At 42.5% G+C, this 27,497-nt stretch overlaps 1 protein-coding gene across 1 annotated transcript in view; it reads right to left on the bottom strand.

Annotated features, from left to right (window-relative positions):
- Nucleotides 1-25,307, bottom strand: part of PMFBP1 (polyamine modulated factor 1 binding protein 1) — a 44,193-nt gene extending 18,886 nt beyond the window's left edge. The window contains exons 1-7 of the mRNA XM_075536732.1: nt 25,155-25,307; nt 17,059-17,301; nt 12,493-12,717; nt 4,495-4,665; nt 2,946-3,056; nt 882-1,008; nt 539-736 (exon numbers count right to left, since the gene is read on the bottom strand). Coding sequence (XP_075392847.1) covers nt 539-736; nt 882-1,008; nt 2,946-3,056; nt 4,495-4,665; nt 12,493-12,717; nt 17,059-17,301; nt 25,155-25,214 — 1,135 coding nt within the window. The 5' untranslated portion in view covers nt 25,215-25,307. The remainder of the gene's footprint in view (nt 1-538; nt 737-881; nt 1,009-2,945; nt 3,057-4,494; nt 4,666-12,492; nt 12,718-17,058; nt 17,302-25,154) is intronic.
- Nucleotides 25,308-27,497: the final 2,190 nt, after the last annotated feature.

The raw sequence follows: 27,497 nt of genomic DNA, 5'->3' as shown, positions 1-27,497 counted from the left end.
ACGCGAGAAGATTCATCGCAGAGTCCTGAAGATGAACCCACTGAACAATCTGAGAATTATGTTGAAGCTCAATCCATACGCAAAGACCATGCGCAGGAACACCATTCTCCGGCAAGCCCGCAACCACAAGCTCAGGGTGGCTAAGGTGGAAGCAGCATTAGAGGTCAAATCCGATGAGAAGGGAGCTCCCAGCAAGAAGCCCCTGGTGGGGAAGAAAGGGGGCAAGAACGCAGCCATGGTGAAGAAGCCGAAAAAGCCTGTGGCAGGAAAGAAGGCTGCAGCTAGCAAGAAGCCCGCTGCTGAGAAGAAGCAGCTGGCAGAGAAGAAGCCCGCTGCATAAACACTTCCATGTGATGCCCTGGGAAGTTGTCTTTGGACAGCTTATTCTAAATAAAGACCTGCTGGAAACGGCAGAAAAAAAAATGAAATACCAGAGGACGACTCAGGATTATTCGTGGGCTCAAGAGGCACATCCCCTGGGCATGTGGATGGGCTGCAGAGCAGGCTTTCCCTCAGGCACAGCCTGGAGGCCTCGCACCTGTCCCTGGGGGCTCCCATCCGACTGCTCCTGGCCTCACCTTGTCTTTCTCACAAGCAAACTTTCGGAGCTCACAGAACTGCCATTCCATCTCCTGCAGCTGATGCTGCAGGTCGGCGGTCTCCTCCTCTTTTCTTTCTAGCTGGGCAGCCATCTCCTCCCGCAGCATGTGCAGTTCCAGCTCCAGCTTCATCATGTCTGTCGTGGGGTGAAATAGAGCGATGATGCCCTTCTCAGAACCGGGCCCAGCTCAGAGGAGAACTCTGAACTTCCTTTTGTCTCTCTCTCCCCCCCACCGCTTTCCCCTGCCCCAACCTCAAGCAACCCGCAAGCTGCACCTTACCCTTCATGATGTTCTTCTTCTGTTCAGACACCACGTCCAGCTCCATCTTCAAGCCCTTCACAAGGTTCTGGTACTCCGCCACCTGCAGGCACTGGCTGTCTTTCTGCTCCTGCAGGTACTTCAGTATCTGGTGGACGAAAGAAGCGCAGAGTAGGGTGAGGATGGGGGTAAGAATACTACCTCAAATGCGTGTTGTCCAACATAGGCATTTCCGTGGAGGCAGCAAATAGATTAGTGAGTGCCAGGCTGAGGAAGGGAAGGATGGGGGAACGAATGATGCTGTTAGCTACGATAGAGTTGGTTCTGGCTTGGGGTGAGTCCCTAGGCTACAGACTTGCTCTGTTCCCTAGAGTTCTCTTGGCTGCCATCTCAGTGGAAACAGATCTCTCGGCCTTTGCTTTCATGGTGGCGTGGGAAGAGGCAAGAAAGGGGAGGAGGTGGGTAGTCAGTTCACACAGAGCTTGTAGTGCCTTGGCATGAACGTTGGCTTCTACCCAGAAGGAGAAGGGAATGGGCTTTAGTCAAGAGAACACAGAAACATCTGCATAGGGGGAGAAATTAGTTGCCAGCGCATCAGGGCCTGCTGGAGGCACGACCTTGTTTTCATATTGTCAGAGTTGAAACACAGCACAAGGACGGGAGAGGTGACAGCTGGGGAAATGCAGAGTTACTCTTAGACCCAGATGTGAGTCCTACAGAGAATCAAAGAGCCATGCTATGCTGTCCCTAATTTAAGGGGGGCCAGGGAACAGGACTTCTGGAGTTAACTGTGACCAAGATAATCTAGTTTCTGACCGAACATTCAGGTTCTATCATTAAAGCTTCAGGGAGAAATTATCTAAGTAGATAAGGAAGGTGCATTCTGGTTCTTGGAGAGATCGGTGTAGCCTTTAAAAAGGAAGTGTTATGCTATCTAGCTGGAAGTTGAGCTTTGTAATAAATATCAACAGAGGTCCCAGGAGGAACCACAAAATCCAACACGAGCCTCTCATTCATCCAGACTTTCTGGGACCAGGGCATCTTAGAAAGAGAAGGGTCTCGCCTCTCCCCCACTGAAGGACACCTGGGGAACTTATGTGTCTTGCTCAGTCCCTGTGTCACACCCCCTTTGGCCATGTCTCAGTGTCATGTCTCAGAGCATGCAAGCATGCTGTCATCTGTCCGTAGCAGGCTATGGTGTGGTTGGCTTGGCCAGGGATCTCAAGCTACCAGGCAAAGCTTAGTTATAAGAGGACGTCACCTAGGTGAGAGCCAGACCTAGATTTAGCATTTGGATCAATGGTTTGTCAAATATTGTCATTTTTTTTACATTGTCTAAAATGTTCATTCAGGATTAGAACCAAGGATTGAGACTGTTTTGAACTGTACAAGATCAGTCCACCTTCCACCTGAAGGAAAAACAAAGGCTAGGGAACAAATGAAATATTTGTTCATAAATGTGCTACCTTTCAGCTCCAGCCAGCAACGAGAATGCCCATGGTCCTTTGGAATCTAGCACGTCCATAGGCGTTTCTTTATTATTATTATATTTAAAAATAATTTATATTTGTATATCCTTATATTATGTATATTATATGTACACATGCACACATATGCCTACAGCCATCAGCTCAGTTCTGACTCACGGTGACCATAGCGGGCAGGGTAGAATTGCCCCTGTAGGTTTCTGAGACTGCCTAGGCATTCCTACCTCGTTAAAGTAGATTGTTGGAAGTGGTTTCAGAGAGACATGCGTGCACGTCTAACATTAACTTCTAATCTATTTAAAAAAATCATTTCTAATCTTTAATGCTGCTAGATACACGATTCGGGATTTCAAGTAACAAAACCCTAATCCACTGCCATCGAGTTGTCCCAGGGACTGTGCTGGGTGGATTCACATGACCGACACTTTGGGGAGCACATCACCACTGTGACACAAGGACTCCTTCTGTCCGGATTTAGCACAGGTTGTAGATAGCATCTAATGTGACAGGGTCACCCAAACTGTAAGCCCGGAAAGGCCCCCAATCAACCCCAGTTCCGCCTGACTGCAGCGGGCACAACGAAGCAAACGTGGGCTACCTTTTTCATGTCTTCACAGTCTCCCGAGGAACAAGGAGGGTGTCTGTGGGTGGCTTGATAGGAAACAAAGTCCGCTTGTAATTTTATCAAAGACTCTTCGCGCTCCAACACCTGGAAACAAACAGGCCAGCGATGGTGCGTTGCCAATGCAGCGTGTTTATTATTAATACTACGGTTTCTTCTGGGCGTTCCTCTGTTGCAGTATTCCATAAGCCAGCACACACACACGTGCTGGGATTGGGAGGGAGAAGAACTGATGACCTCAATTTTATATCAAGGAAGGTTTGTCTAGTGTTGTCAGAAGCCACCCCTGGGCTCTCTCCTGAGCAGTGTGGTCCAGTTTATGGGGCAGAAGTTTCTCTTTGGAGACTGTGATGGAAAGAGAGACCTACTTATCAAAGAACAGTGTAAAAGATTCAAAAATTAAAGAAGGAAGTTACTTATGGAGTAGATGAGTGTGTGCCTTTTATTCTCAATTAAAAAAATGAGATTTTGTTGTTTGTTGTCAGTATTTGAAACAAACAAACATCCAAGTATTTAAAATATGAAGTAAATTGATGTATGTATATGTATGGACTGTGATAAGAGTTGTATGAGCCCCTAATAAATTGTTTTAAAAAAATCTCTCCATTTATATTCTCCTCCTTCATTTTACCTAGGACTCTGGTTCTCAACCTTCCTAATGCGGTGACCCTTTAATACAGTTCCTCATGTTGTGATGACCTCCAGCCACAAAGTTGTTTTTGTTGCTACTTCATCACTGTAAGTTTGTTACCATTATGAATCAGGTGGCCCCTGTGGAAGGGTCATTCGACCCCCAAAGGGGTCACGACCCACAGGTTGAGAACCACTGACTTAGGGTGTTATTGGCAATTTAGTGTGTCTGAAGGGGTTTCAAAAAATCCCCCCTCTCAGGGGGACACATAAGAGAAACATGGGCGAAGGGAGACAGTGATCAGGGTGGGAGGGGGAGAAAGAGGTGCTGATACCAAGGGTTCAAATAGAAAGTAAATGTTTAGAAAATGACGATGGCCACATATGGAAAAGTGTACTTGATACAATTGATGTATGGATTGTTATAAGAGCTGTAAGAGCCCCCCAAAATGATCTTTTAATTTTAAAAAAAGCTTATGTAAAAATAGAATGAAAAGATAAGGTAATTAAAAAAAATCGGTGCTATACTGTACCTTGGTTGAATCATCACTTCCTTATAACCCTTCTGTGGGGGGATAGCTAATTGTCTGCAGATGTGCCTTGGGTCTCTACCCCAAATCCCCTCATTCACATCAGTATAGTTGTTTGTTTTGGATCTTTTGGTACCTGATCCCTGATTCCATTGACCCCTCATGATCATCTAGGAACTTTTTGAAGGCCCCATTGTACTTCTATGTGATCTGAGTTCCCGCCTCCCTATCCCCTCACCCTCCTACCCACCTGCCAAAAAAAAAAAAAAAAAAAAGGATTTGAGGAGTTTTAGTGAGAGAGATTAATTAAGGTGACACGTTTATTTTGGGCCTCTCAGAAAAATGTTCCGGAAGACCACACTTACCAAAGCATTACTGCAGGCCAGCTTATTGCGCAGGTCTTGGATGAGGTCATCCTGTTCCGCGACCTTTTGCCAGACATCTGACAATCGTTTGAGGGTCTCCTGGTTGTCCTGGTTCACGGAGGGAACAGAGCACATTCGCACATTCGGATGATCACCCTTGTTTTCAGGATTCTGGGGTTTTAAAAAGAAGAGGTTCATAATTGGAGACCTAACTTCTGAAGAGCTTGAGCATGGAAATCTCTAGACTATTCTAAAAGTACACACTCGCGCTTGTGAATCTTAGTCTCTATAAAAAAGAAGAAAAGAATCAGTTTGTATACATATAATAAAAAGTTCAGAGTTTACAACTTCACAAAACAGTTCCCAAAAGCAAGTTTTCCTTTATCCTGACTTATGACTAACTTCCTCTCTTCCAAGACAGTCCATGTTGTCAGTCTGGGGGAATCCTTGCAAAGTGAGCTTATGCATCTATACACCACCTTATTTTACCATCATGTTTGCATCTGATAATTTTAAAAATTTACTTTCAGTGGGAACTAGTTTTGTTAATTAAAAACCGAAAAAGTTCATCTAATAATTTTAGATATTTGACATATAACTACTAATCAGTTCCTTTTAAAATTTTCAAATTATACAAAAATACATGTATATCTTATCTTTATAAAAATTAGAAACAGGTAAAAGTTAGGTCCACTTAAGTCTAACCCTGCTGTGTTCTCCAGAGTTCACAATCTGTGAATATCTGGTGTGGAAGTTACATTACCTGGTGTCAATTTGAGGATTAAGAGTGTAGGGGTGGAGTCTAGCCTGTCAATCAAAATATAGCCAATGAGGTCTCTGTGTGGGCATGGCCTTTCCCTGAGGACTCTGGGAACTTCTGTGTTTCCTCCTTGGAGGCAGGAGAGACTCTCTCTACTCCCTGGAGGAGCCACGTGGAGACCCCCGCCAGTGCTGAGATGCTTACAACGCCACTGGGTCCACAAGATTTCCCACCCACTGGCCTGTGATCTTCCTGCACTCTGAATCATTGCATATATTTTGTGAGTCTGAAGGGGACTTTATAGATTGGTATCAGACATGTGGGCTAATATTGAACTTATGGACTTGATCTGGACTGGGCTAGGTTGTTTTCTCAATATTCCACTGCTCTTGTATATAAAACTCTTTCCGATACATATGACAGTATCCATAGATTTGTTTCTCTAGTCCACCCAGACTAACACATTATGCTACCTTGGGAGTGGAGTCCTAGAGAAACAAAGCAAAAAAATGGAGAGTAGATGTTTGCTTGAGTTCTGCCTCATGGTGATGTTTTCTTTGGTTAGCCGGAGGTCAGAGATGTGCATGCTGTTTACTGGGTTGTTTACTGGAAAGAATATGGGCATTAAAGTTTTGGTTGTTATGTTTGATTGTAGTTTTTGGTTATTCCTGTGTGAAATGGCAAGAATGAATGTTGTTAATGTATATTTTGAGCTCAGAGGTAGAAATTGCTGGATAGAGAAAATTGCTGACTGAGGTTAAAATGGCTGACAGAAGGCCTGGCCCTGGCTTTATGTAATGATGTCAGAGACCTAATCCCATATTTTTGTGTAAATAGAATAGTTTAAATAAGGATGAAGATATGTTGAATTAGGATCGAACTTGACTGCTTTAAATTTTGAGTTTAGTATCCAATTCTACTTTGTTTACTCTGATTTTCTCTGTTTATATAAAGATTTATAGAAATGATTTTGGGAAGTATGAAAATAGGGAGCTTGTAAGCCCACTTGCCTCGAGCCATTAATTTGATATTTAGATGGGTTTAGGACCTGCCTGCAAAGAAGGCTCTGAAAAGATTAACCCCACCCAGGGCTTTGGAGTGCTCAGGGTATTTGCAGTCCAAGAGACCTGCCCAGGGGCAAGATTGACAGGTTGAAGGAAAAAAGGAACTCTTTGGATTTTGGAATTCTGAACTAGTGGTTTGTGCCAGTAGCTGGAAAAAAAAATCCGGAACCATGAAGAAAACTCCTCTCTAGGACTTGACATTAAAGGGGGCCTGTGGGCAGGCTGAAATGCTTGCTGGGTGACCACCTGGATCCACTTGTTGAGTGGAAGTGGGAGAAATGCAGCAATTAAGAGACAGGTTGAGTCTGGCCAGTGACACCCGTTGACCTTGATTTACAACAGTGAATCTCAACCTGTGGGTCACAATCCCTTTGGGGGTCGAATGACCCTTTCACACATAAATATTTCACAGTATAGAATTACATATTGTTTGTGATTAATCACTATGTTTTCATTTTGTTTAACTATGTTCAATTTTTAACAATGAAAATACTTCCTGCATATCAGATATTTACATTATGATTCATAAAGTAGCGAAATTACAATTATGAAGTAGCAATGAAAATCGTTTTATGATTGGGGGTCACCACAACATGAGTAACTGTATTAAAGGGGTCATAGCATTAGGAAGGTTGAGAATCACTAATTTATAGGAATTAGAGGAGAAGAGGAGAGCCAGTTGACTGGTCTCAAGTTCATGACCTAGCATAAGGGGGCTCGGGTTATTGAGAATTTGTGATAGGGCCATGATCTAAAGGCAAGGTGACCAATGGGCACCCTGGTGAGGGTAAGTGAGGCAGCCCACATTGAAGTGACTACAACCTGACCAGAGGAAGAGAAGAATTTTGAGTCTGTAAAACTGGTGCATATTGCTTCAGAATTTATGCATGGCCTATTCTGATTTGATTTTGCTTATGGAAGCGGACTTCACAAGGTTCCAACTTGAATGGAGATTCTTCATATCAAAGAATATGACTCAGAGTTCTGGGTTGATGTAAGTGGTCAGAATAGAAATTGGATATCCAAAATAGGGTGGATAAAGGCATGAAGTGGCTGGCTTACGATCCTTCAAAGGTGGTGGAATATAGTCATAGGATTATAGGATGAAGGTGTAGGTATTGCTTGACCACAATTGCTAGGCATAGGGTATTTTTGTTTTGTTCACTTATAGAATGTTATATTTAAACGAGAGTGGCACATATTGAATTATATGCATTTCAGTTTTATCCTGTTAGGTATAGAAACGATTTTGTTGTTTTGTTAAAACTTAACTAAAGAGTTATGTCAAAGTGTCAGATTGACAAGGGGTGGTCTGTGGTAGTTATATAATCAGGTGTCAATTTGAGGATTAAGAGTGTAGGCGTGGAGTCTAGCCTGCCAATCAAAATATAGCCCGTGAGGCCTCTGTTTGGGCATGGCCTTTTCCTGAGGATTCTGGGAATTCCTGTATTTCTTCCTTGGAGGTAGGAGACACTTTCTCTATTCTTTCCCTGAGAGACTCTACTGACAAAACACATGGAGCTTTGCTGATGGCAATGAGAGCCTTGGACCTAGAGAAGCCACATGGAGACCCCAGCCAGCACTGAGATGCTTACAAGGCCATTGGATTCACAAGATTTCCTACCTACTGGCCTGTGACCTTCTTGCACTCAGCAGGACTTTATAGATTGGTATTGGACATATGGGCTAATATTGAATTTATGGACTTGATCTGGACTGGGCTGGGATGTTTTCTTAATATTCAAAGCGCTTTCTTATATACATATGAATGTCTATGAATTTGTTTCTCTAGTCTACCCAGACTAACACATCTGGAGATTACTTATAATCTTACCTTTAAAAAGCATAAAACCTGATTTATTATTTTTTTTTCACTCAACATGATGTGTTAGAGATCTATCCATGTTAGTACATGTGTTCCTGTAGTGCCCTTTTAAATTTCTTTTAAATATTTTTATTCTTCCCAAGTGATGGACATGTAGGTTATATTCAGGTTTGTGCTAAAACAAAGCCAAACTGAGTATTTTTCTATATAAACCTTTGAGTATCTGTTCCTATATATGTGTGTGTGTGTGTGTGTGTGTGTGTGTGTGTGCATAGATTAATTCCATTGAAGTAGGATTGCTGGAACAGGATATTATATTTAAATTTTTGATAAATATTGCATAGTTGCCCTTCAAAGTGATCATACCAATTGAAGCCCTCATAAGTAATGCGTAGGTATGCCTGTCTCCTTAGAAGCTTACTTGGCATGTATATGTGTGTGTGTTTAAATATGTCCTTGGATCATTTGAAGTTGTATGTGAAGAGTACTACCATCCTCTTGGTGTGAACTAATGATGGGGCACACTGATAGAGTTGAACAAGAGCAAAAAGTTTATTCATTTACATTCTGGTTTGAATGCTAGTTCCTTTCTCCATTAAGCGTCTTCGTAATTGCTCTTTTTTGAGGCAAAGAATTAATTTGTATTTCCTGAACACAAGGGCTGCCCATAGCCACGCTGCAGAGAGTAAATCAGCAGTCTGGATTTGATCATGAACAATGCTTTGACTATACAACTCTTTTTTGTACAACTCTTCTTGATATGATTAAACAATTGAATTGTATGCTATGTGGATGAAGTGCCTACAAAACATTAAAAAACAAACAAAACAAAAACCAATATATATATGTATAATTTAGTGTGGGAAAGAACAAAGGAATAGGAAATATAATAGGAAAGTTAAGAAACAGGTGGAATAGATCTTCAGGTTCGGATATCTTTATAATACTGTAGGCTGAAAAATAGGAATGAATTTAAACTCAATAGAAGAAAAATTGCCCAAATTGAAGAAGAATGTAAGTATTCTGATTAAAAGGGTCAGTTAATGATTGAGAGGTTTATTGACAAGTGAACTAAAACCACCCTGAGTCTAGAACTCTCTAGTGCTCAAAGAAATAAAACAGGTGGCCCCCGATGAAGGAAAAGCAGTTGGCTATCTGGCAGCTCTCTTTAAAACCTGGATGGCAGAAGACAATGCAGCAGTATCCTCAAAGAATTAAGGGAAGATGCTTTGGAATGCTCCTATACACAGTGAAATAGTATTTAAGGATGAGGGTAACTTTGTTCATAAAAAAATATTGAGAATTTTTACCATGTGTAGTGTTTCTGAAAGAATGAACAAGGAAATTACAGAAAAAAGAGAGAAATGTCCAAGAATGTAGAGGATATGGACTGTACTATTGAACAAAGAAATGGTTACAACTTGGATTTATCTGTAATGTTAGAGAAAATAGATGTTTGTAAATGTTATTTAAATGTTCCAGAGAAGAGAAAAAGAGGAAAAGTTTCCAACTTCTAGTAATAGAATAACAAGTCACTACACCAAAATGAGTTGACAGCACAATAATTTATGTCATTAAGTGAATTTCATTTTTGAACATAGATGCCCCCAATAAAAATTTAATAATTTATAATAATAACAGATTTGATCAAACAAGGTTTGTCTCAGGAACATAAAGATTGCTATATATTTGGAAATGTAGTAAAATAATCTAAAGTGAAAAAATTCATATCATCTTGATAGCTGACAAAAACATGATAATCAAAATTAATTTGATTAAAAAGTTGATAGATTAGATGTGGACAGTTATATTTTAAGCTTGAAAAATATTATTAAGAAACTAAGAGCAGACAATATATGTAAATAAATGTTAGAAATATTTCCTTTAAAGTGAGGAGCAAGACAAGGATGCTCCCATTCTACATTCCACTGGAGGGCCTGGCCAGTGCAGTAAAATAGGACATAAGGTTTTGTAAATGCTGAAAGAAAATTCTCAGAAAAATTCAAGAAAATCCATCGACATTGTGATCAGAGAGCTCAGTAAGGTAGTCGGATAAGAGATAAGCAGTTTGGCTGTCGATCATTAGCCATGAATACAATTAAGTGTAAAACATCCTATTAATTAAAACAATAGCTTTTAAGAATTCAAAAAGTATATATCTAGAAATAAACAGAAAGAAATACACAAAGAAAACTGTAAAATCTTACTGAAGGACACATACATTGAATAACATAGGTCATATGCCACAGGCCATATTTACCAAAATTAACGAATCATTTGAAAGTAAGTCATCATAAATATAAATTTCATAAGAAAAGATCAACAAAAATTTGAAATAAACAATATTGGGGTTTACCAAAACTTACTCTATACTAAAGTCACTAAACAACTCTGAGACTGGTACAGGAATAGCAGGTAGATCACAAGGATAAAGAGACTGCGGAAAGCGTCATGGGTGTAGCAAAATCAGTGAGCTGGCATTTCAAACCAGTGGAGAATGGGTGGGCTGTTGAAAATGGTGTTGGGACTAGGTAGATTCATGTAGAAAGTCACAAAATCAGAGCTTTATAAATACATGAGCAAAAGATGACAATATAAAGTTATAAAAGTGCTAAATGGAGAGATAAAATAAGTTATTACAATTTTGGGAATGGAGGAAGACCTTCCTCAGGAAGACATAAAACCTAGAATCTTTAAAGAAAGACTAACAGAGTCAACTCTACAACAGTGAATAACTTCTATATAGTGAAAAATTCCATGAGTTAAGTAAAACAAAAAGTAACAGACTGGGACACATGTATTTATAACACAGGTAATGAATTATTATTATAATTTGTTAAGAAGCTTCTATAAATCAGGGCAATAAAAATAGGGAAATGATCTGAACAAGTAATTCATGAAACGGAAATGCACATGGATGCCTGACATACTTAGGAATAGCGAGCAGTACTCTGATCGTGTGGTGCACACTGGGGTATCCCTCCCAGCCCCACTGCAGGAATGAAGGAAGTACTCCCTCTGCTTCGGAGAGTGCTGCTCAGAGAGCTCTCAGCTGGCAGCCCTCTTTGGGGACTGCCTCAGTTGAAGAAATGCTCCTGCCCAACATCATACCTGTCTCTGGGGTAGCTCACATTTAATAATTGCTGTACCTTGATACCTGGCGGTATAAAGTTCAGCCCTCTCCCCCAATTTAGGGCAGACCCGAGGGTCCATTCCAGCCTTCAAGCGCCTTATCGCTGAGGCCTTCACAGTTCAGCATCTCCCTTTTACCAACCCTACTTCCTCCTCCTCCCTTTCACAGGTATTGATATCAAGAGCTTTTCCTAATCTTGCTAATCTGTCTCAGAGTCTACTTAATGTCTATGAGAACTAAAACAAATGAAAGTGGAGATGAGGAAAAAATGTTTTCCTTTTAGTATGTCAAAATTTAAAGCGATTGAAAACATACAGTATGGGTATGGTGAAAAACACTCATTGTAAGTAACAGTGCAAACCCACAGTAATGCAAAACTATTTTGAATACTAAAGATAAGCATATCCTTTGACCTAGCTTTTCCATTTGAGGAAATTACTCTATAACAATAAGAATATTCATTGCAGTTTGTATGCAACACAGAGAAAAATCAGCAGGTGGTATGTCCATTCTATAGCTACCACACAGAAACTAAAAAAAACTAAGATATTAATTTAAAAAGTAAGTTTATAGAACCACAGGTATACAACCTATTTAGGTAAGGAAGAAAACCCTACTCATTTGTGTGTACAACTGCATAGCAAAACACCCAGAAAGATTCCCAAGACATTGTTTAAGTGATTGACTAGGGAGGAGAGTGAAGTGATAGAAGCCGAACGTGGACTTCACGTTTTAATCTCCATAGAAACCTACACTGTGGTATCACTTGGCTGGAAGAAAGAACCAAATCCAGGTATTTTGGGTTTTCCTTCCCACGTTTCATGGATTTCTCCTCCTGCTTGAAACCGAAGTCACCGTGTGCACGAGCCTTGTGAACTAACTAGTGGTGCCCTGACTCATCACCTACTCCCCCCCTTCCCCCAACCCCCCATGAGAACACAGAGGAGAGTCACAGCCCATTTAGGAATTCTTTCCCCTGATTTGAAGTGGACAGGTCATGTGAATCAAGGAAGGTCAAGGTCGCTGAGGAGCAGTCATAAAGCAGATGTCAAAGTCAGAATGTTGAAACCTGATGGCTATTCACACTTAAGTCACTGATACCTGCTTGATGCTCTGGGTTTCCAATGGAGGAGGCCGGGGCTGTTTCAGGCCCCCCCCCCCCCCCCAGGAGCATGCCCACTTGCTCCTGGTCCTACAGGTCTGGGTGATATCCTACCTGAACCACGATTCCATTCAGCTCCCCTTCCAACATCTTCACTTGGCACTCTAGTAACTCGATGTTGCTCAGGGAAGTCTGGTATTTATCCTTGTAGAGGCTTAGACTCCTTTCTAGGGAGGCAATCTTGTCCCCGGCCAAGGTGAGTTGTTCCTGCGCTATACGTAGCTTCTTCCCTGTGTTCTCTTCTTCCTGACTTCCCATTTCTTCCTCATAGAGAATCACCTGTTGGTGTAGGAATAAAACCACACTTTGCCATGATAGCATCTAATAAGGAAAGGAGATGGCTATGAGCTACTCTACAGGGGAGTCTTAGGACTCAACTAGAAACCCAGGTCAACAGAATAGGTCCAGCACAGATCTAAAAGCTACATTACATCAGAATGTTAACAATTAGAAACAAAAGGATATATCGTTTAGATCAGCGGTTCTCAACCTGTGTGTTGCGACCCCTTTAGGGGTCTAACGGCCCTTTCACAGGGGTCACCTGATTCGTAACAGTAGCAAAATGACAGTTATGAAGTAGCAATGAAAATAATTTTGTGCATGGGTGGGTCACCACAACATGAGGAACTGTATTCAAGGGTCGGGCCATTAGGAAGATTGAGAACCACTGGTTTAGATAGTAAACTCCTTAAAGTAAACTCTCTTTCATGTTCTGCTTGGCATATGATAGGAATTTAATAAGTATTTGTTTAATACGAATGAATTTATAAGTTTTATATTTTTAAAGGACTTGCAAAGCTAGTATTGTTTCTTTCATCATTATCTTTTAGAGATCTAACTTAGAAAATATAGAGCATCTCATGCACACAGGCCCACGTCAGCAAGAATCCCAAGAGATAGAGTGGCTCCTGAGACTATGGCCCTTAGTCACTGAGACTACGGCCCTTAGTCACCGTTCGGTCTGGAAATGAACTCATCCTCATGGGTCAGTTTTCAGTCACACAATAGACAGGTGTACAAGGGAAACAACACTAGAGACATATGTACACCTCCAGATAATCAAACATTCAAGCTCCAAAGAGCAGCATTTATCCAAAGTTCAGAAGGAGTGTGGAAAGGAAGAGGGATGGAAAAAGGAAATGGAGTAGAAGTGGAATAAATGACTTTATATTATGGGATTGCATTCAATGACATGAAACAAAATGTGTGTGAACTGTTGCAAGGAAAACTGATCTGTTCTATAAACTTTCACCCAATATTAAAATACGAAGTTAAAAAGAGAGAAGAGCATTCCAGAAAAAAAGTAGTGGGAGCTGTGACCAAAATTCCTCTGGGAATCTCATGATGTTTATTTTGGTTCCTTTTTTTCCTAATCATTTTATTAGTTAGCCAAATGGCCAAATATTTTTGAATATTATTTAGTTGACACAGTAGAATCTAAAAACATGTCTAACTTTTAAGTATGAGCAATGTGCTTGGGGGATACATAGAATTTCCCATCTTTTATTCATGGGGAGAAAAAATGTAAAATTAGCAACAAATGGATAAAGGTGATTGTGATAAAGCGTAGTGACTTGAATTAGTCATCAAAGAAGCCTTCTGGGTTCAAATAATGCAGTGTAGAATCCTTCCAGAACAAGGTCTATTGGTTTGAGCTAACGTGTTCTGCCCACCTTTTCAGATTCTTCTTAGGAAAGAGTCATCTAGTCTGAGATGTCTATTAGGTAAGAAGAGGAAAATGGTATTTTATAGTTATGTGGTTGAACACTTGAGACTACCAGTGACACGCTCGTCTGTTCTTGGCACACAGAACTCAGTCAGGTGGCATCTTTGCATCTCTGTCTGGGTTTCTTAGGCCTCAGAACACTCAGAACACTCAGGGGTAAGGCAGTGCCGGCAGAGATGCCGGGAAGTTCCTATGCCCAGGCACAGCTTCCACTATGACTCAGTAGGGTTGGCTGAGCTCACACCGAGGCATGTTCCATCTCATCTCCCAGAGTTTCTCAGAGAATCTGAGCCTCGATAGACTTAATAGACTTCTTGCCCTTCTCTGTCTGACTTCTCAATCTCTCACTATGCATCCTTAGATCACTTCCCGAATTAACTACTTTCATTTACTTCTTTGTCTCTAGGTCTATTTGGGGGAGACCCTAGATTTAAGACAGACGTTTGATGCTTCTGTGTAGCTAATAGTTCATGCTGGGAGAATTTACAGAATGCCTAGAATCATTTTCCAATGCTTTCTGTCAAGCCTCTGAAGTTTTCCCAGGTTGGAAATCTGTGGAAGTGACTATTACTTGCCAAGTCTCATGTCAGTTCTTCCTTCCCACCTTACTAGACTTTATTTGGGAGGCAACACACCTAATGAAAATACCCGATTTCTGAGACGCCCTACTAACTAGCTGTGCCATGTGACTAACTTATGGGCACTGACAGGTAAGTGCAGGTGTTTCCTGGTGTACTGGAACATGTCCTTAAGGAGGAGGATTGTGTTTTTATTCCATACCTGCCCCTTCATCTTTCCTGCTTATTTGGTCCAAGGATGTAATGGTTGGAGTGCCAGCAATGCTTTAGTGACCTAGCGAATGGAAGTTTTGAGCTGATCAAAGCTTTGAGCCAAAGGTAGGCACCTGGGTACCAAGTGACACATGCAACCACCATTAGCTGAACTGCATGACTTATTCCTAAGCTTCTTTTAGATGGAATATAAATAGTCTTTATCTTATTTGTGCCACTATTACTTTGGAGTTTTCTGTTAGCTATAGCTCAAAAGGATCCCGATGAATCTGTGGTCACTTTACCAAACCTGGACGTGCTTTAAATTATGGTGAGCCAGTCAGATTTAACACAGGCCTGCCCTAACATTGGTAACCCACAGGCCTTGCCTCACCCTTCTCTGTTCTTTCTCTTAGTCACTTAAAGCAAATCTTCATGTCACTAGGCCCTTGCTGTGCCTTACAAAGTTCTCATAAAGTCCTTAAGCAATAGCACTGTCCAGGACATGCCTTGGAATTTTATCTTTAACGCTGAAAGAAGAAGGTGTGAGGGGAACTCTATAGAGCAGAAGCATTTGCCTGCCCGAGTACATAGGACGAGTGGTTTGACTGCTCGTGATGTCACCCCTGTCCACTTGGTGTTCGTTCTCTAGCCTTTGGAATTTACTTGGGGTTCTAAAAGGACATTCATTACCTCTTGTTGAACAGACACTACCATGGACCATGAAGAGAAACGAATATGCAGAATACACTTAAGGTATGTCTGTCTGTTTGAAAGTTCCAGTTTGGAAAAATGACTGATCTGACACTTTTGAGGATCAACTCAAATTAACTGTCTAGTTATCAACTGTGCAGCTGCTAGTTATTGATGTATTATCAGAAATTAATTTTCCAAGAAAGGTTGATTTTGTGGACTTTATTCCTCTTTTTAAAAAAAAATCATTTTATTGGGGGCTCATACAACTCATCACAATCCATACATCCATTCACTCTGTCAAGCACATTTGTACATTTGTTTCCATCATCATTTTCAAAACATTTGCTTTCTACTTGAGCCCTTGGTATCAGCTCCTCATTTTCCTTCTTCCTCCCCACCCTCCCTCTCTTAGGAACCCTTGATAATTTATAGATTATTATTATATTTTCATGTCTTACACTGACTGATGTCTCCATTTACCCACTTTTCTGTTGTCCATCCCCCTGGGAGGGGGCTATAGGTAGATCATTGTGATCGTTTCTCCCTATCTCCCCCCATTTTCCTCTTACCCTCCTGGTATTGCTACTCTCAGGGTTTTATCTGTCCTAGATTCCCTGTGTTTCCAGCTCTTATCTGTACCTGTGTACATGCACTGGTCTAGTGGATTTGTAAGGTCAAATTAAGGTCATAACAGTGGGGGGAGGGAAGAAGCATTAAAGAACTAGAGGAAAGTTGTATGTTTCATTGGTGCTATACTGAACCCGACTGGCTTGTCTCCTTCTCGAGACCTTCCATTAGGGGATGTCCATTTGCCTACAGATGGGCTTGGGGTCTCCACTCTTCATTCCCTCCTCATTCAAATGATATGATTTTTTTTGTTTTGGGTCTATGATGCCTGATACCTGATCCTATCAATACCTTGTGATCACACAGGGTGGTGTGCTTCTTCCATATGGGCTTTGTTGCTTCTGAGCTAGGTGGCCACTTGTTTACCTTCAAGTCTTTTAGACCCCAGATGCTATATCTTTTGATAGCCAGGCACCATCAGCTTTCTTCACCGCATTTGCTTATGTACCCGCTTTGTCTTCAGGGATCGTATTGGTGACATTATTCCTTTTTTATAACCTTTATAGACCTTGAGTCTTTTACATTTAAGTTGCAATGGTAATAGATAGAAAAGATGGACACACCCACACAAACACACCCACACACCATGTATATTAATACTGGGGCTCTCGTTCAATTATTTCTGTCTGGCTTCCTACTGTTCAGCTTTAGAAAAATAAAAATTAAAGACAGAAAGTTTATAAATCTCAATATTTTGAGATCCTCCTTCTTTACATCCTGTGTTTGTTTTCTAATAGGGTTGGTCTGATTTCTATAGGCACATGCACATATAGGACATTTCTGTAGCTATTCTAGCAGTACCTCATCTTCTTTCAGTTTACAGTGATGATGAAGTTGAACCAGGTCACAAGTCTCTTTCTCTAGGATAGATTGATATTGCAGGAGGGAACAATATGAAGTCTGTAACTCTTCTGTGCGAAACTCCAGTTCTTGCTGAAGGGCTAGCAATTTTTTCTTCAGTTGTTGGAGTTGTCTCAGATGACACTGCTTGCTGGACTCAAACTCCGTCTCTGACTCCTTGCATGCTAATACTTGCTTTTTATTCTGCAACACAAATTGAGAAGGCAAAAAGGGGTTTCTACGGTCACACAGCAAGAATTCAGTCTTTGACATTTTTCATTAGTTTGACCATTCACACATTCATCTTTCCACCCTTTGATCGGTAGAGCTTTTATTAGACAACCCACTCTGTTGTCAGTAAAACAGACACTCTGCATTCCCACGCTATAAGGAGGATTCAAAAAGAGACGAAAGGGAAGGAAGAAGGATGAGGAAGGAGGAGAAGAGGGAAGAAGAAAAGATACCTAGAGGGTAGAGGGTAGTAGAATCGTATATATGATACACATGGTAATATGTTCATGTTTCGCCTTCGTGTATACAGACAAATGGAAAGAAACTGAATTTTTAGTCATGGTTCTTGGACTAAATATAGTATTTTAAAAGCCCAAATACTGTTATATACCAATCTTGCACTGGTGGTGATCTATGAGTAGATACCTGGACAGACATCTGTGGGAGGGAAAGTGTGAGGGTACACACACACACACGGATTTGACAGAGGATATTTGTATTTGTGTATTTGCTATAGATATAACCACTAGTGTAGTAAAGCATACAGGGGACAAAGTTAGCAAGCTCCTTAGACACAGTCAGACACTTTGAGGGAATGAGTTGCAGGGCCTGGGGGTTTAAGATTACAGTCTCAGTGACACTAATACCAATGGGCATACCCTGGTTTACAAAGACAATGTTCTATATCATACTCTGGTGAGTCATGACTGAAATCTTTTTTTAAAATCAATTTATTTGGGGCTCATACAATTTTTATCACAATCCAAACATACATCCATTGTGTCAAATACATTTGTACATTTGTTGCCATTATTATTCTCAAAACGTTTTCTTTCTACTTGAGTCCTTGATACCAGCTCCTTATTTTTTCCCCTCCCTCCCCTTCACACTCCCTCATGAACCCTTGATAATTTATAAATTATTATTTTGTCATATCTTGCACTGTCCGATGTCTCCCTTCACCCACTTTTCTGTTGTCCATCCCCCAGGGAGGAGGTTATATGTAGATCCTTGTAATCAGTTCTCCCTTTCGAACCCACCCTTCCCCAACTCTCCTGGTATCACCACTCTCAGCACTGATCCTGAAGGGATGATCTGTCCTGGATTCCCAGTGTTTCCAGTTCCTATCTGTACCAATGTACCAATACTCTGGTCTAGCCAGATTTGTAAGGTAGAATTGGAATCATAAGAGTGGGGGGAGGAAGCATTTAAGAACTAGAGGAAAACATCATGCTAAGTGAAAGAAGCAGACAATGATTCCTCTCGTATGACCCTATGTACACATGCGATTCCCCTTGTATGACCCTATGCACACACGTGGTTCCCCTCATATGACCCTATGTACACATGTGGTTCCCCTCGTATGACCCTATGTACACATGCGGTTCCCCTCGTATGACCCTATGTACACACTCAGTTTCCCTCATATGACCCTATGTACACACGCGATTCCTCTCATATGACCCCTATGTACACACGCGATTCCCCTCATATGACCCTATGTACACATGTGGTTCCCCTCATATGACCCTATGTACACATGCGGTTCCCCTCGTATGACCCTATTTACACACACAGTTTCCCTCGTATGACCCTATGTACACACTCAGTTTCCCTTGTATGACCCTATGCACACACGTGGTTCCCCTCATATGACCCTATGTACACACGCAGTTTCCCTTGTATGACCCTATGTACACACGTGATTCCTCTCATATGACCCCTATGTACACACACGATTTCTCTCGTATGACCCCTATGTACACACATGATTCCTCTTATATGACCCTATGTATACATGCAATTCCTCTTATATGACCCTATGTATACCTGGTGTGCCCAGAAAAGGCAAATGTCTAGAGGCAGGAAGCAAACCAGTGGTTTCCTGGGGCTGGGGGTTGGACTATGAAGAGACCCACCAGGCACTAGGCAATTCTGGGGGATGATGGAAAAGTTCTAAAATTGGATTTGGAAGAAACTCACTATAGAGAAGAGTAAAGATGTGGGCAGAAATGAGGGCGACGAGGAGAGAAGAGGCGGGACTTCTGAATAACATGTTCTGGGAAGGCCACATTGAGAAGGTGACATCTGAGCCAAGACTTGAAGGCAGAGAGGGAAGGGGCATGGTAGACGTCTGTAGCAGAAACATCCCAGAGGGAGAAACCAGTGCAAAGGCCTGGAGGTGGGAGTGTGCCTGGCGGTATTTGTGGACCTACAAGAGGCTCCAGTCACTCTGTTCTGGGCAGACTCGAGTGAGTCAGGGGGGAGGAGTACCAGAGGAGATCAGAGAGGAAGTGGAGATGAGATTCTTTAGGGGCCTATGAGCCACTGATTTCTCATTGCAGTGATGAAACGTCATTGGGACTGAGCCTGGGAGTGACCTAAGGGCCCTTAGATTTTGGAAAGGACACACTGGCTCTTCTGCTAAGAATCAACTGTCAGGAGGCCAAGACCAAAGGGAGGCTGGTTGGGAGGCTGCTGTAAGAGTCCAGGTGTGAAAAGAGGGTGGTGCGGATTGATGTGGTAGCAGTGGAGGCCGAGGAAAGTACCGGGAGTTGGAGTCTGGAAATATTTGGAAAGCAGAGCCCTTAACCAGGATTGGATGATGTGTTCCAGGTGGAAGCATGGGAGAAAGAAGCAAGACAAAATGACTTGAGAGCTTTGGCCTGAGTGACTGGAGAGATGGCGTTGACATTGTAATGAGACTGTCAGTAGAAGCTAGGTTCCAAAAGAGAGACTAGAGCCTTCCTTTGTGAGGGGGAGTGGTGACAGCCCAGATAAGGGAAGGACGACTCAGTCTAGCTCAGAAGCGAAGAAGAGAGACAATCACAGATTGTGGTAGTTCAATCTGAGTTATGCGTTTCTGCCTGTCCTGGAAGTTTATCTCTTCCTAAATGACTCCGAATGGAGACAACGAGCTGAGAAAATGCATTATAGTGGTACCAGGCTGAAGACATCCTAAGCCAAAGCAAGCAAGGCTCTTGGCAGGAAAATCCAGACTGTGGCTGAGTGGAAGCTGCTGAGACTTTTTCCCTAAGCCAAATAAAGCTGTTTTAAATATCTTTTGAGTAGTTATAATTGCCAACATTCATATTAAGCATTAATTTAATGCTTTTCACTCTTTTCTAGATAAGAATGTTGCTATTCTCACAACTCGTTTGTGTCTGTAAATGAGTTTTGGAGATATGAGAGTTGGGAGGTTGTTTTGTTTTGTGTGTGTGGGGTGGAGTGGGGTAGGCAGGGGATTTTTCTCAAGAAAGAGACAGGCTCAAAAATTTCATACTTGAAGGTGAGCAGACTGCACTTAAAGCAAAGGAGCAACCATTTTGGGCTCGGGGCACTTCAGAAGGGCTTATTTTAGTGAAGCAAATAACCAATAAAATTCTCATCAAATTTGGCCCCCATTTTGTGCGCAGTCCTGAGCATGAAGAATGTCTTTTTCTGTGGCGTGTGCAGAAAGCTTAGCAGTCTGGCAATGATACTGGGAATTGCTAAAACTTTATCTCCCCTCGAGGTTATAGTGAATCAGGGTGACCCAACCCGATGATGAGAGTACATCCAAACTCCCCCCCCCCCCCCCCGCCCAAATCAGGCAAACATAGCACCTGGCCTAATTTTTCCTGGTTATAAAGAACTGCTTCTGTGCATAGAGAAACTAGAGTTTTCTGAGGTGGAATATTTAAACATTTGGATACTGCAGACAACTGTAGGTCTAAGAGGAATTGAATCGCAAAGACTTGGAGAAATGCCTAGGCTATTTGAGAGCTATTAACTTTTTTACTTATTTATCCTCAGGTATTCAAAAGGTCATTTTTCTTCATCCTAAATGAACAGAACACGATGTATTACGGATTCAACTTGAATTTCACTTGTATGCGTGCCAAAGAGCAACATCATAAAGGCCCCGACACAGTTCCCATCGCACCTTCTTTATTTGCCGTCAAGACATACGTTCTTTTTCTCATTTACTAGGTTCTTTTTGATCTTCAACTTGAGATCTGGAGAAAATAAACAAGGTGGGAATGGTTTTGTGGCAATGAGATTACACCCTAAGTGGGAGTCCAGAGCTGGGCGTGTCCTAGATGCCATCTGACTATCGGGATTCAGATCGGCGTCTGTCAGGGTTGTAGCTGTCCTCAGAGGGACCCGCTTCCATCTTTAGTCAGCGTTTCAGTCCCGCTCGTGGCCAGAGGGATCCCAGCTATTGTGACCACTTGATCCCAGAAGGAAATTAATTGGCCTGGCATGATTTGCCTTTTGAAAAGTCACGTTGGTTCCCACCCAATACTTTGCGCTTTTCAAGTTGATGCTAATTGATTGATGTTAAGTTCTATATTTTCCCTGATATTAAAGTTAAGCTGTCAGGTCTATAATTACCAGGATTGTCCTTTTTCCCTTTTTAAAAAGATGAGCACTTCATTTGCTCCTTTTCAGTCTACAGGGACTTTCTTTATCCTCTGGAGTTCTCAAAAATAATCGCTAGCAGCTATGTAATAACACCTGCCAATTCCTTAAGTACTCTTCGAGGTATGTCATCAGGCCCCGCTGGTTTGCCTGGGTCGGCTTTTCAGCAAACTCCTTAACCATTTTATTCCTTGCTCTAGTTTTCTCTGGTGCTCTTCTATCTTTGGGTGCCATAGTTCTGACAATTATAGCTCTGTTATTATTTTTCATTTAAGAATGGAAACTCTCGCGCCCTTTTCCCAGTCACTATGATCAATTTCTTTGCCGTATTTGTGGTGTTGGGGGAGAGCTTTTCCTCCTAGGCCTCGTTTAGTTACAAGTCCCTCGATAGGTTGGTCTGTTACTTTTTTTGTCTTCTACAAATTACACTTTGTACTTTTGGGAAGAGCACAGAACTGGGTGTCGAAGTAGCATTGCATTTCTTTTGGACGCGTCTTTGTAGCTTCGACCTTCTCACCAGTGACCTCTGTTGACTAGAGAATTTTTTTTTTTAGAATTTTAGATTTACAGAAAACGTGCAAAATGATTGAGAGTTGCTGTACACCCTCCACCCAGCCTCCTCTAATGTTAACAGCTTACATAACTATGGTGCATTTGTTCAGGCTGAGAAAGCTGAGAGGATACTGTTAACTAAACGGAAGCCATGTTTTCAAAAAATTTCATGTTTTCCACTCAAGTCTTTTTTTCTGTCTCAGGAGCCAAACTATAATCCCACTTTGAGTTTAGCAGATAAACACTTAACATCTTTTCTTCTCATTCCCAATAATTCAAAATGTAATTCCCATAAAGATTCTATTAATGTTCACATTTTCAACTTGTATCTGCAGGCATTATATTACTTGTATCTGCAGGCATTATATTTGCTTTGCATGGCTTCTGTGCCAAAAATAATGCCCCCCATAGACTCCAAAGATCAGTTTTACAGCCTCAGCCCTAAAGAATGCTGGGTATATGCTCCATGGCCCTACTGGAGCCAAGAACCCTTGGGGGAAGTTGTTCAAAGGCGCTCTTTTTGGGGGATATGATCATTCTAGTGTGGTATTTCCATCGTCTTTTCCTTGTTTCATTTTCAGACATTATAAGTCTACATGTAATTGTGTATTTGGATGCAGAGTCTGCAATTTAAATTCTACACTAAGTGCTAGGGAGGGGCAAGAAGAAAGCTGGTTTTAAAGCTTGATTCAAGCTGTTAGACCTTCTTCTGGGCAATTAGAATAATAAAATGCGATTCAGTACCTTTCTCCTTCCAACTTGCCAGGGACATTTATAAGCCACATGGCTTCCCCTGCCTAGTGAGGGGGGCGGGGATAAGGAAACTCCTGACAGCACTGGTGAAAATGTTCTGAAATGTTACTGTGTGGAAAGAAGTGAATTGCACTCATCTTCCTGAGAGTCCTTTAGGAAAACCAACAGCATTTTCTGTAGCTGTGACTTCCTGGGAAAAGGACAGCACTGCTCCGTCAGCTGAGAGAGACTGCTGTGCTGGTAAGCTTTTTAGAGCATCGCAGAGGAACAATTTGTGGTTCTCCTACTGAGGCGGTAAGTCCTCGGAGAACTCTACTAGACATAATTAAAGGCGACCAAATCCTCACCACAAATGCTGACGAGCTGGTCGCTGAAACAGCAGTGGAGATGAGCACTTGGAGGTTCGACAACAGATCTGAACAACCAGTGCTTGCTTTATATTTACCAAGAACTCAAGTGCCTAGACAGAAATGAAGACCACAAGCAGGGGGTTCTTGGAAAGCTAACGTTTTTTAGGGAGTCTGGGGAAAGTGTCTCCCAGCAGGCTCTCTCTAGCGTGTGTGGATACATTCAGTAACTGGTTGAACCAGCAATTAGCGCCCCAGAGAGAGAAGAAAGCTCCAACTTGCAGGGTAGCATCCACTGATGCACTGTCCTGACCCCAGATAAGGGCTGGATTAAAACCACAGCTGGGAAACGAGCATGCCGGCAGGTCTGAACCGTTGACATCCTCACGGGACGATAACGCTGAGTGTCTTAGCTTAGGCCATCCCAGAAGCTAGTCCGGTGGCAAGGACCTGACGGCCAATAGTCGTTTCCTTGGGAAGTGAAATCAGGCCTTTGAACTGGCTCCTCCTGCTTCAACCTTCTGATGAGAATTTGCATTTCCATCCCAGATAGACCGAAGCAGAATCCACACCACCACCACCACCACGACGGCAACAACGACACATGAAGACGGTTTAACAGGATCTCTAACACTCCTCTGGTGATTTTGTCATGTGTAGATTCTGATTCGGTATTGGCTGTGGTGGCCAAGCACATTCTCAGCCAGGGTTGAACCAGGTGGAATCCCGGGGAAACAAAGTGACTCACGAATGTTATCACCAACACCCCTAGAGGCCCAGTGGGTGAGCTGCTGGACTCCGAACCCAAAGTCCGACAGTTGGAACCCACTAGCCGTTCCAGCAGATCCAAGGGAGAAAGAAAGGTTCTGTCACGCCCCACAGCATCAGAGCTTCCCCGGGGCCTGTCGCTTTGCTGTGAGTGGGAAGTGGCTCCCCAATAGTGGACTGGGATCGGCCCAACGTCCAGGTAGTTGGAGTCCCGTTCTGTGGAGGAACTCTGGGAGACAGCAAACGTATAGTTCACGCTCACAGAGGGGCAAGGGATCTGTGTGATTTAATTGGCCATGCCCCCATCCATCCTGTCATGGATGATCTGATACTTCTAGCTTGTTCGAGGATCCAAGGTGGGGGCGGGGGGAGTAGAGTTCACCAGCAGAGTTGTAGGGGCAACGAAAACATCTGTTTCGCTGATAAGTAAGGACACCTTGGAGCAGGTGGGGTGGTTTTGTTTTCATGGCTGACTTAGAAGTTTATCTAAGGTTAAGAGAAACTGCTTATCTAACTGTGATCTACCCCCCCACCTCCTTTCCCCCTGCCCTAGGGCAATGGGCTGCAGGTGGCATAGTGAGTTTCCCACTGGGCTATGAAGCAAAAGGTCAGCCGTTCGAAGTCACTGGTTACTTGGTGGGAGAAAGCAAGGTGTAGCAGTGTTTCCATCAGATGGACAGGCTCAGACGCTCCACAGGGCAGTTCTACTCTGTCCCTTAGGGTCTCTAAGAGTCTGAATGGACTCAGTGACAATGGTGGGGCTTCAGGTACTTGAAAATCAAGGTAGCAGAGATCCTCAGACGGAGGTGACCTTGGTCATAGCTAGTCGGCAAAATCTTGAGGACAAGCACCGTGTTTTCCGTTTGTAAATGTTTTAGGGTATGTGTGTGTGTGTGTGTGTGTGTGTTTAATGTCCCACTGATCTCGACTGACCCACGAAGTGACTTTCTAGTGCTCCCTGTCAAGGTTGCCGAGGGAGGCGGCAGGTGCTGACTTTCTCACCTGCCTGCTGGTCATCTCATCGTCGTCGTCGTCGTCACAGAGCTGATTCTCCTGCAACATCTTCCCCTGTCTCTTGCAGACATTATGTAGATTCTTGATGTCAGTTTGCAGGCTCAAGAGCTTTTTGCTCAGGCTGCTTACTTCGCTGCCTCTCTCCCCCATCTAGGCAGGCAGGGAAACAAAGGCATGCATTATGAATGGTCCAGAAAACGCTTACTGTCATGCGTTTAACACATTGACAGAGACTTCAAATTTGCTGGAAATTTGTCCACCAACCCTCAGCTGTTATTACACATCCTGTGGAATGCTTTCACGGGCTCCGTTGAAAGGTGTCTGAGAGCTAGGCGTGATTCAGACAATGAGTTATTTAGATTCATTGTGCTTCACCACACTGTGGAGGGCGCATCACAGACATCTGCCCTGATTTTGTTTTGTTTTAGAGGCAACTCGAATAGGATTATTCCAGACACCTAGTGGATTGTCAAAGGAGCTCTGATAGCTTAGTGGTTAAGCACTCAGCTGTTAACAGAAAGGTTGGTGGTTCAAACATACCAGCAACTTCATGGGAGCTAGACAAGGCAGTCTGCTTTCATGAAGATTACGGTCTAGAAGCCCTATGGGATGGTTCTACTCTGTTCCACAGGATCACGGCGAGTCAGAATCCAACAGCAACAAGTGTATTGATCATCTATATAACCAGTGTTCTGCCACTGATGAAAGAAACACAGTGAAGTGTAGAGTGCGTTTGTCTGAGTGAAGGGAGACGTCGGACAGTGTAAGATAAGACAAAATAATAATTATAAATTATCAAGGGCTCATGAGGGAGAGGGGAGGGTGGAGGGAGGGGGAAAATGAGCTGATATCAAGGGCTCAAGTAGAAAGCAAGTGTTTTGAGAATGATGATGGCACAAAGGTACAAATGTGCTTGACACAATGGATGGATGTATGGATTGTGGTAAGAGTTGTATGAGCCACCAATAAAATCATTAAAAAAAAATAAAAAAGTACTAATACCAAAAAAGTGAGCTTGTCAAGGTGATAGTGAGTCAGAGATGAGGTGGAGGTTGGATTCTGAAGTATCTTAACTTTCTCTTCTACCTCTTAAGTCCAAAGACGACTCTCTCCACTAAACCAATTGCTTTTCTTTGGAGGTATACATCAATGGAAATACAAGTAAAATCCCTGAGGGAAAAGGATTAGCTAATTATGGTTAGGTCATCAGGCATCAAAGAACAAAAATATCATATCATTATGAATGAGGGGGAGTGCAGAGTGGGGTCCCAAAGCCCAACTGTAGGCAACTGGACACCCCCTTACGAAGGACCTCAGGGAGGAAACAAGCCAGTCAGGGTGCAGTGTAGCAACAATGCAACATACAACTTTCCTCTAGTTCTTTAATGCTCCCCCGCCAACTATCATGATCCCAATTCTACCTTACACATCCAACAGAGGATGTACACTGGTACAGACAAGAACTGGAGACACAGGGAATCCAGGACAGATAAACCCCTCAGGACCAATAATAAGAGTAGCAATACCAGGATGGTAAGGGGAAGGTTGGATAGAAAGGGGGAACCAATCACAAGGATCTACATGTAACCTCCTCCCTGGGGAATGGACAACAGAAAAGTGGGTGAAAGGAGACATTGGACAGGGCAAGATATGACAAAATAATAATAATTGATAAATTATCAAGGGTTCATGAGGGAGGGGGAAGATGAGGAGCTGATACCAAGGGCTCAAGTAGAAAGCAAATGTTTTGACATGATGATGGCAACCAATGTACAAATGTGCTTGACTCAATGCAAGTATGTATGGATTGTGATAAGCATTGTATAAACCCCCAATAAAATGATTTCTAGGTTGGAGTGGAAATTAGTGACTGAGCTAGAAATAGAGAGTGGAGAATAGCTGCTTGCTAGGGGTGCTGGACAAGGGTGCCATCACACCTGGATGGCGTTGTGTGGTGGACACCCACGGGGCAGAAAGAAATGAGGAAGAAGTCCCCCTGTGTCCCTGTATCGTGTTTCAGATCTCTCACCAGGCTGGCTGTTTGGAATGCCTGTGAGAACAGGCATTCCCATTTCCAAGTTTTAGATCTTAGACATGAGGCTCTGTGCTTCTGTGACAGGTGGCTTTCTTTTGATTACTGGAAAAAATAGAAGAAGAAGAAGAAAAGACGGAGGTGAGGATTCATGAGACCAATTAAAGGAATGCTCCCAAGGGAAACCAGAAAGCAAGCGGGGGCTGACAGTACAGGGAGGGGCAGAAAGTAAGGGAGGTACTAGTCCAGACAAAGCCGTGTGGGGTGCAGTGTTAGCTGCATCCCCTAGAGTTATACTC

Source organism: Tenrec ecaudatus, chromosome 18 (assembly GCF_050624435.1).
Source record: "Tenrec ecaudatus isolate mTenEca1 chromosome 18, mTenEca1.hap1, whole genome shotgun sequence".
In the NCBI taxonomy this organism is placed as follows: Eukaryota; Metazoa; Chordata; class Mammalia; order Afrosoricida; family Tenrecidae; genus Tenrec; species Tenrec ecaudatus.
This window is presented reverse-complemented; position numbering and strand designations above follow the sequence as displayed.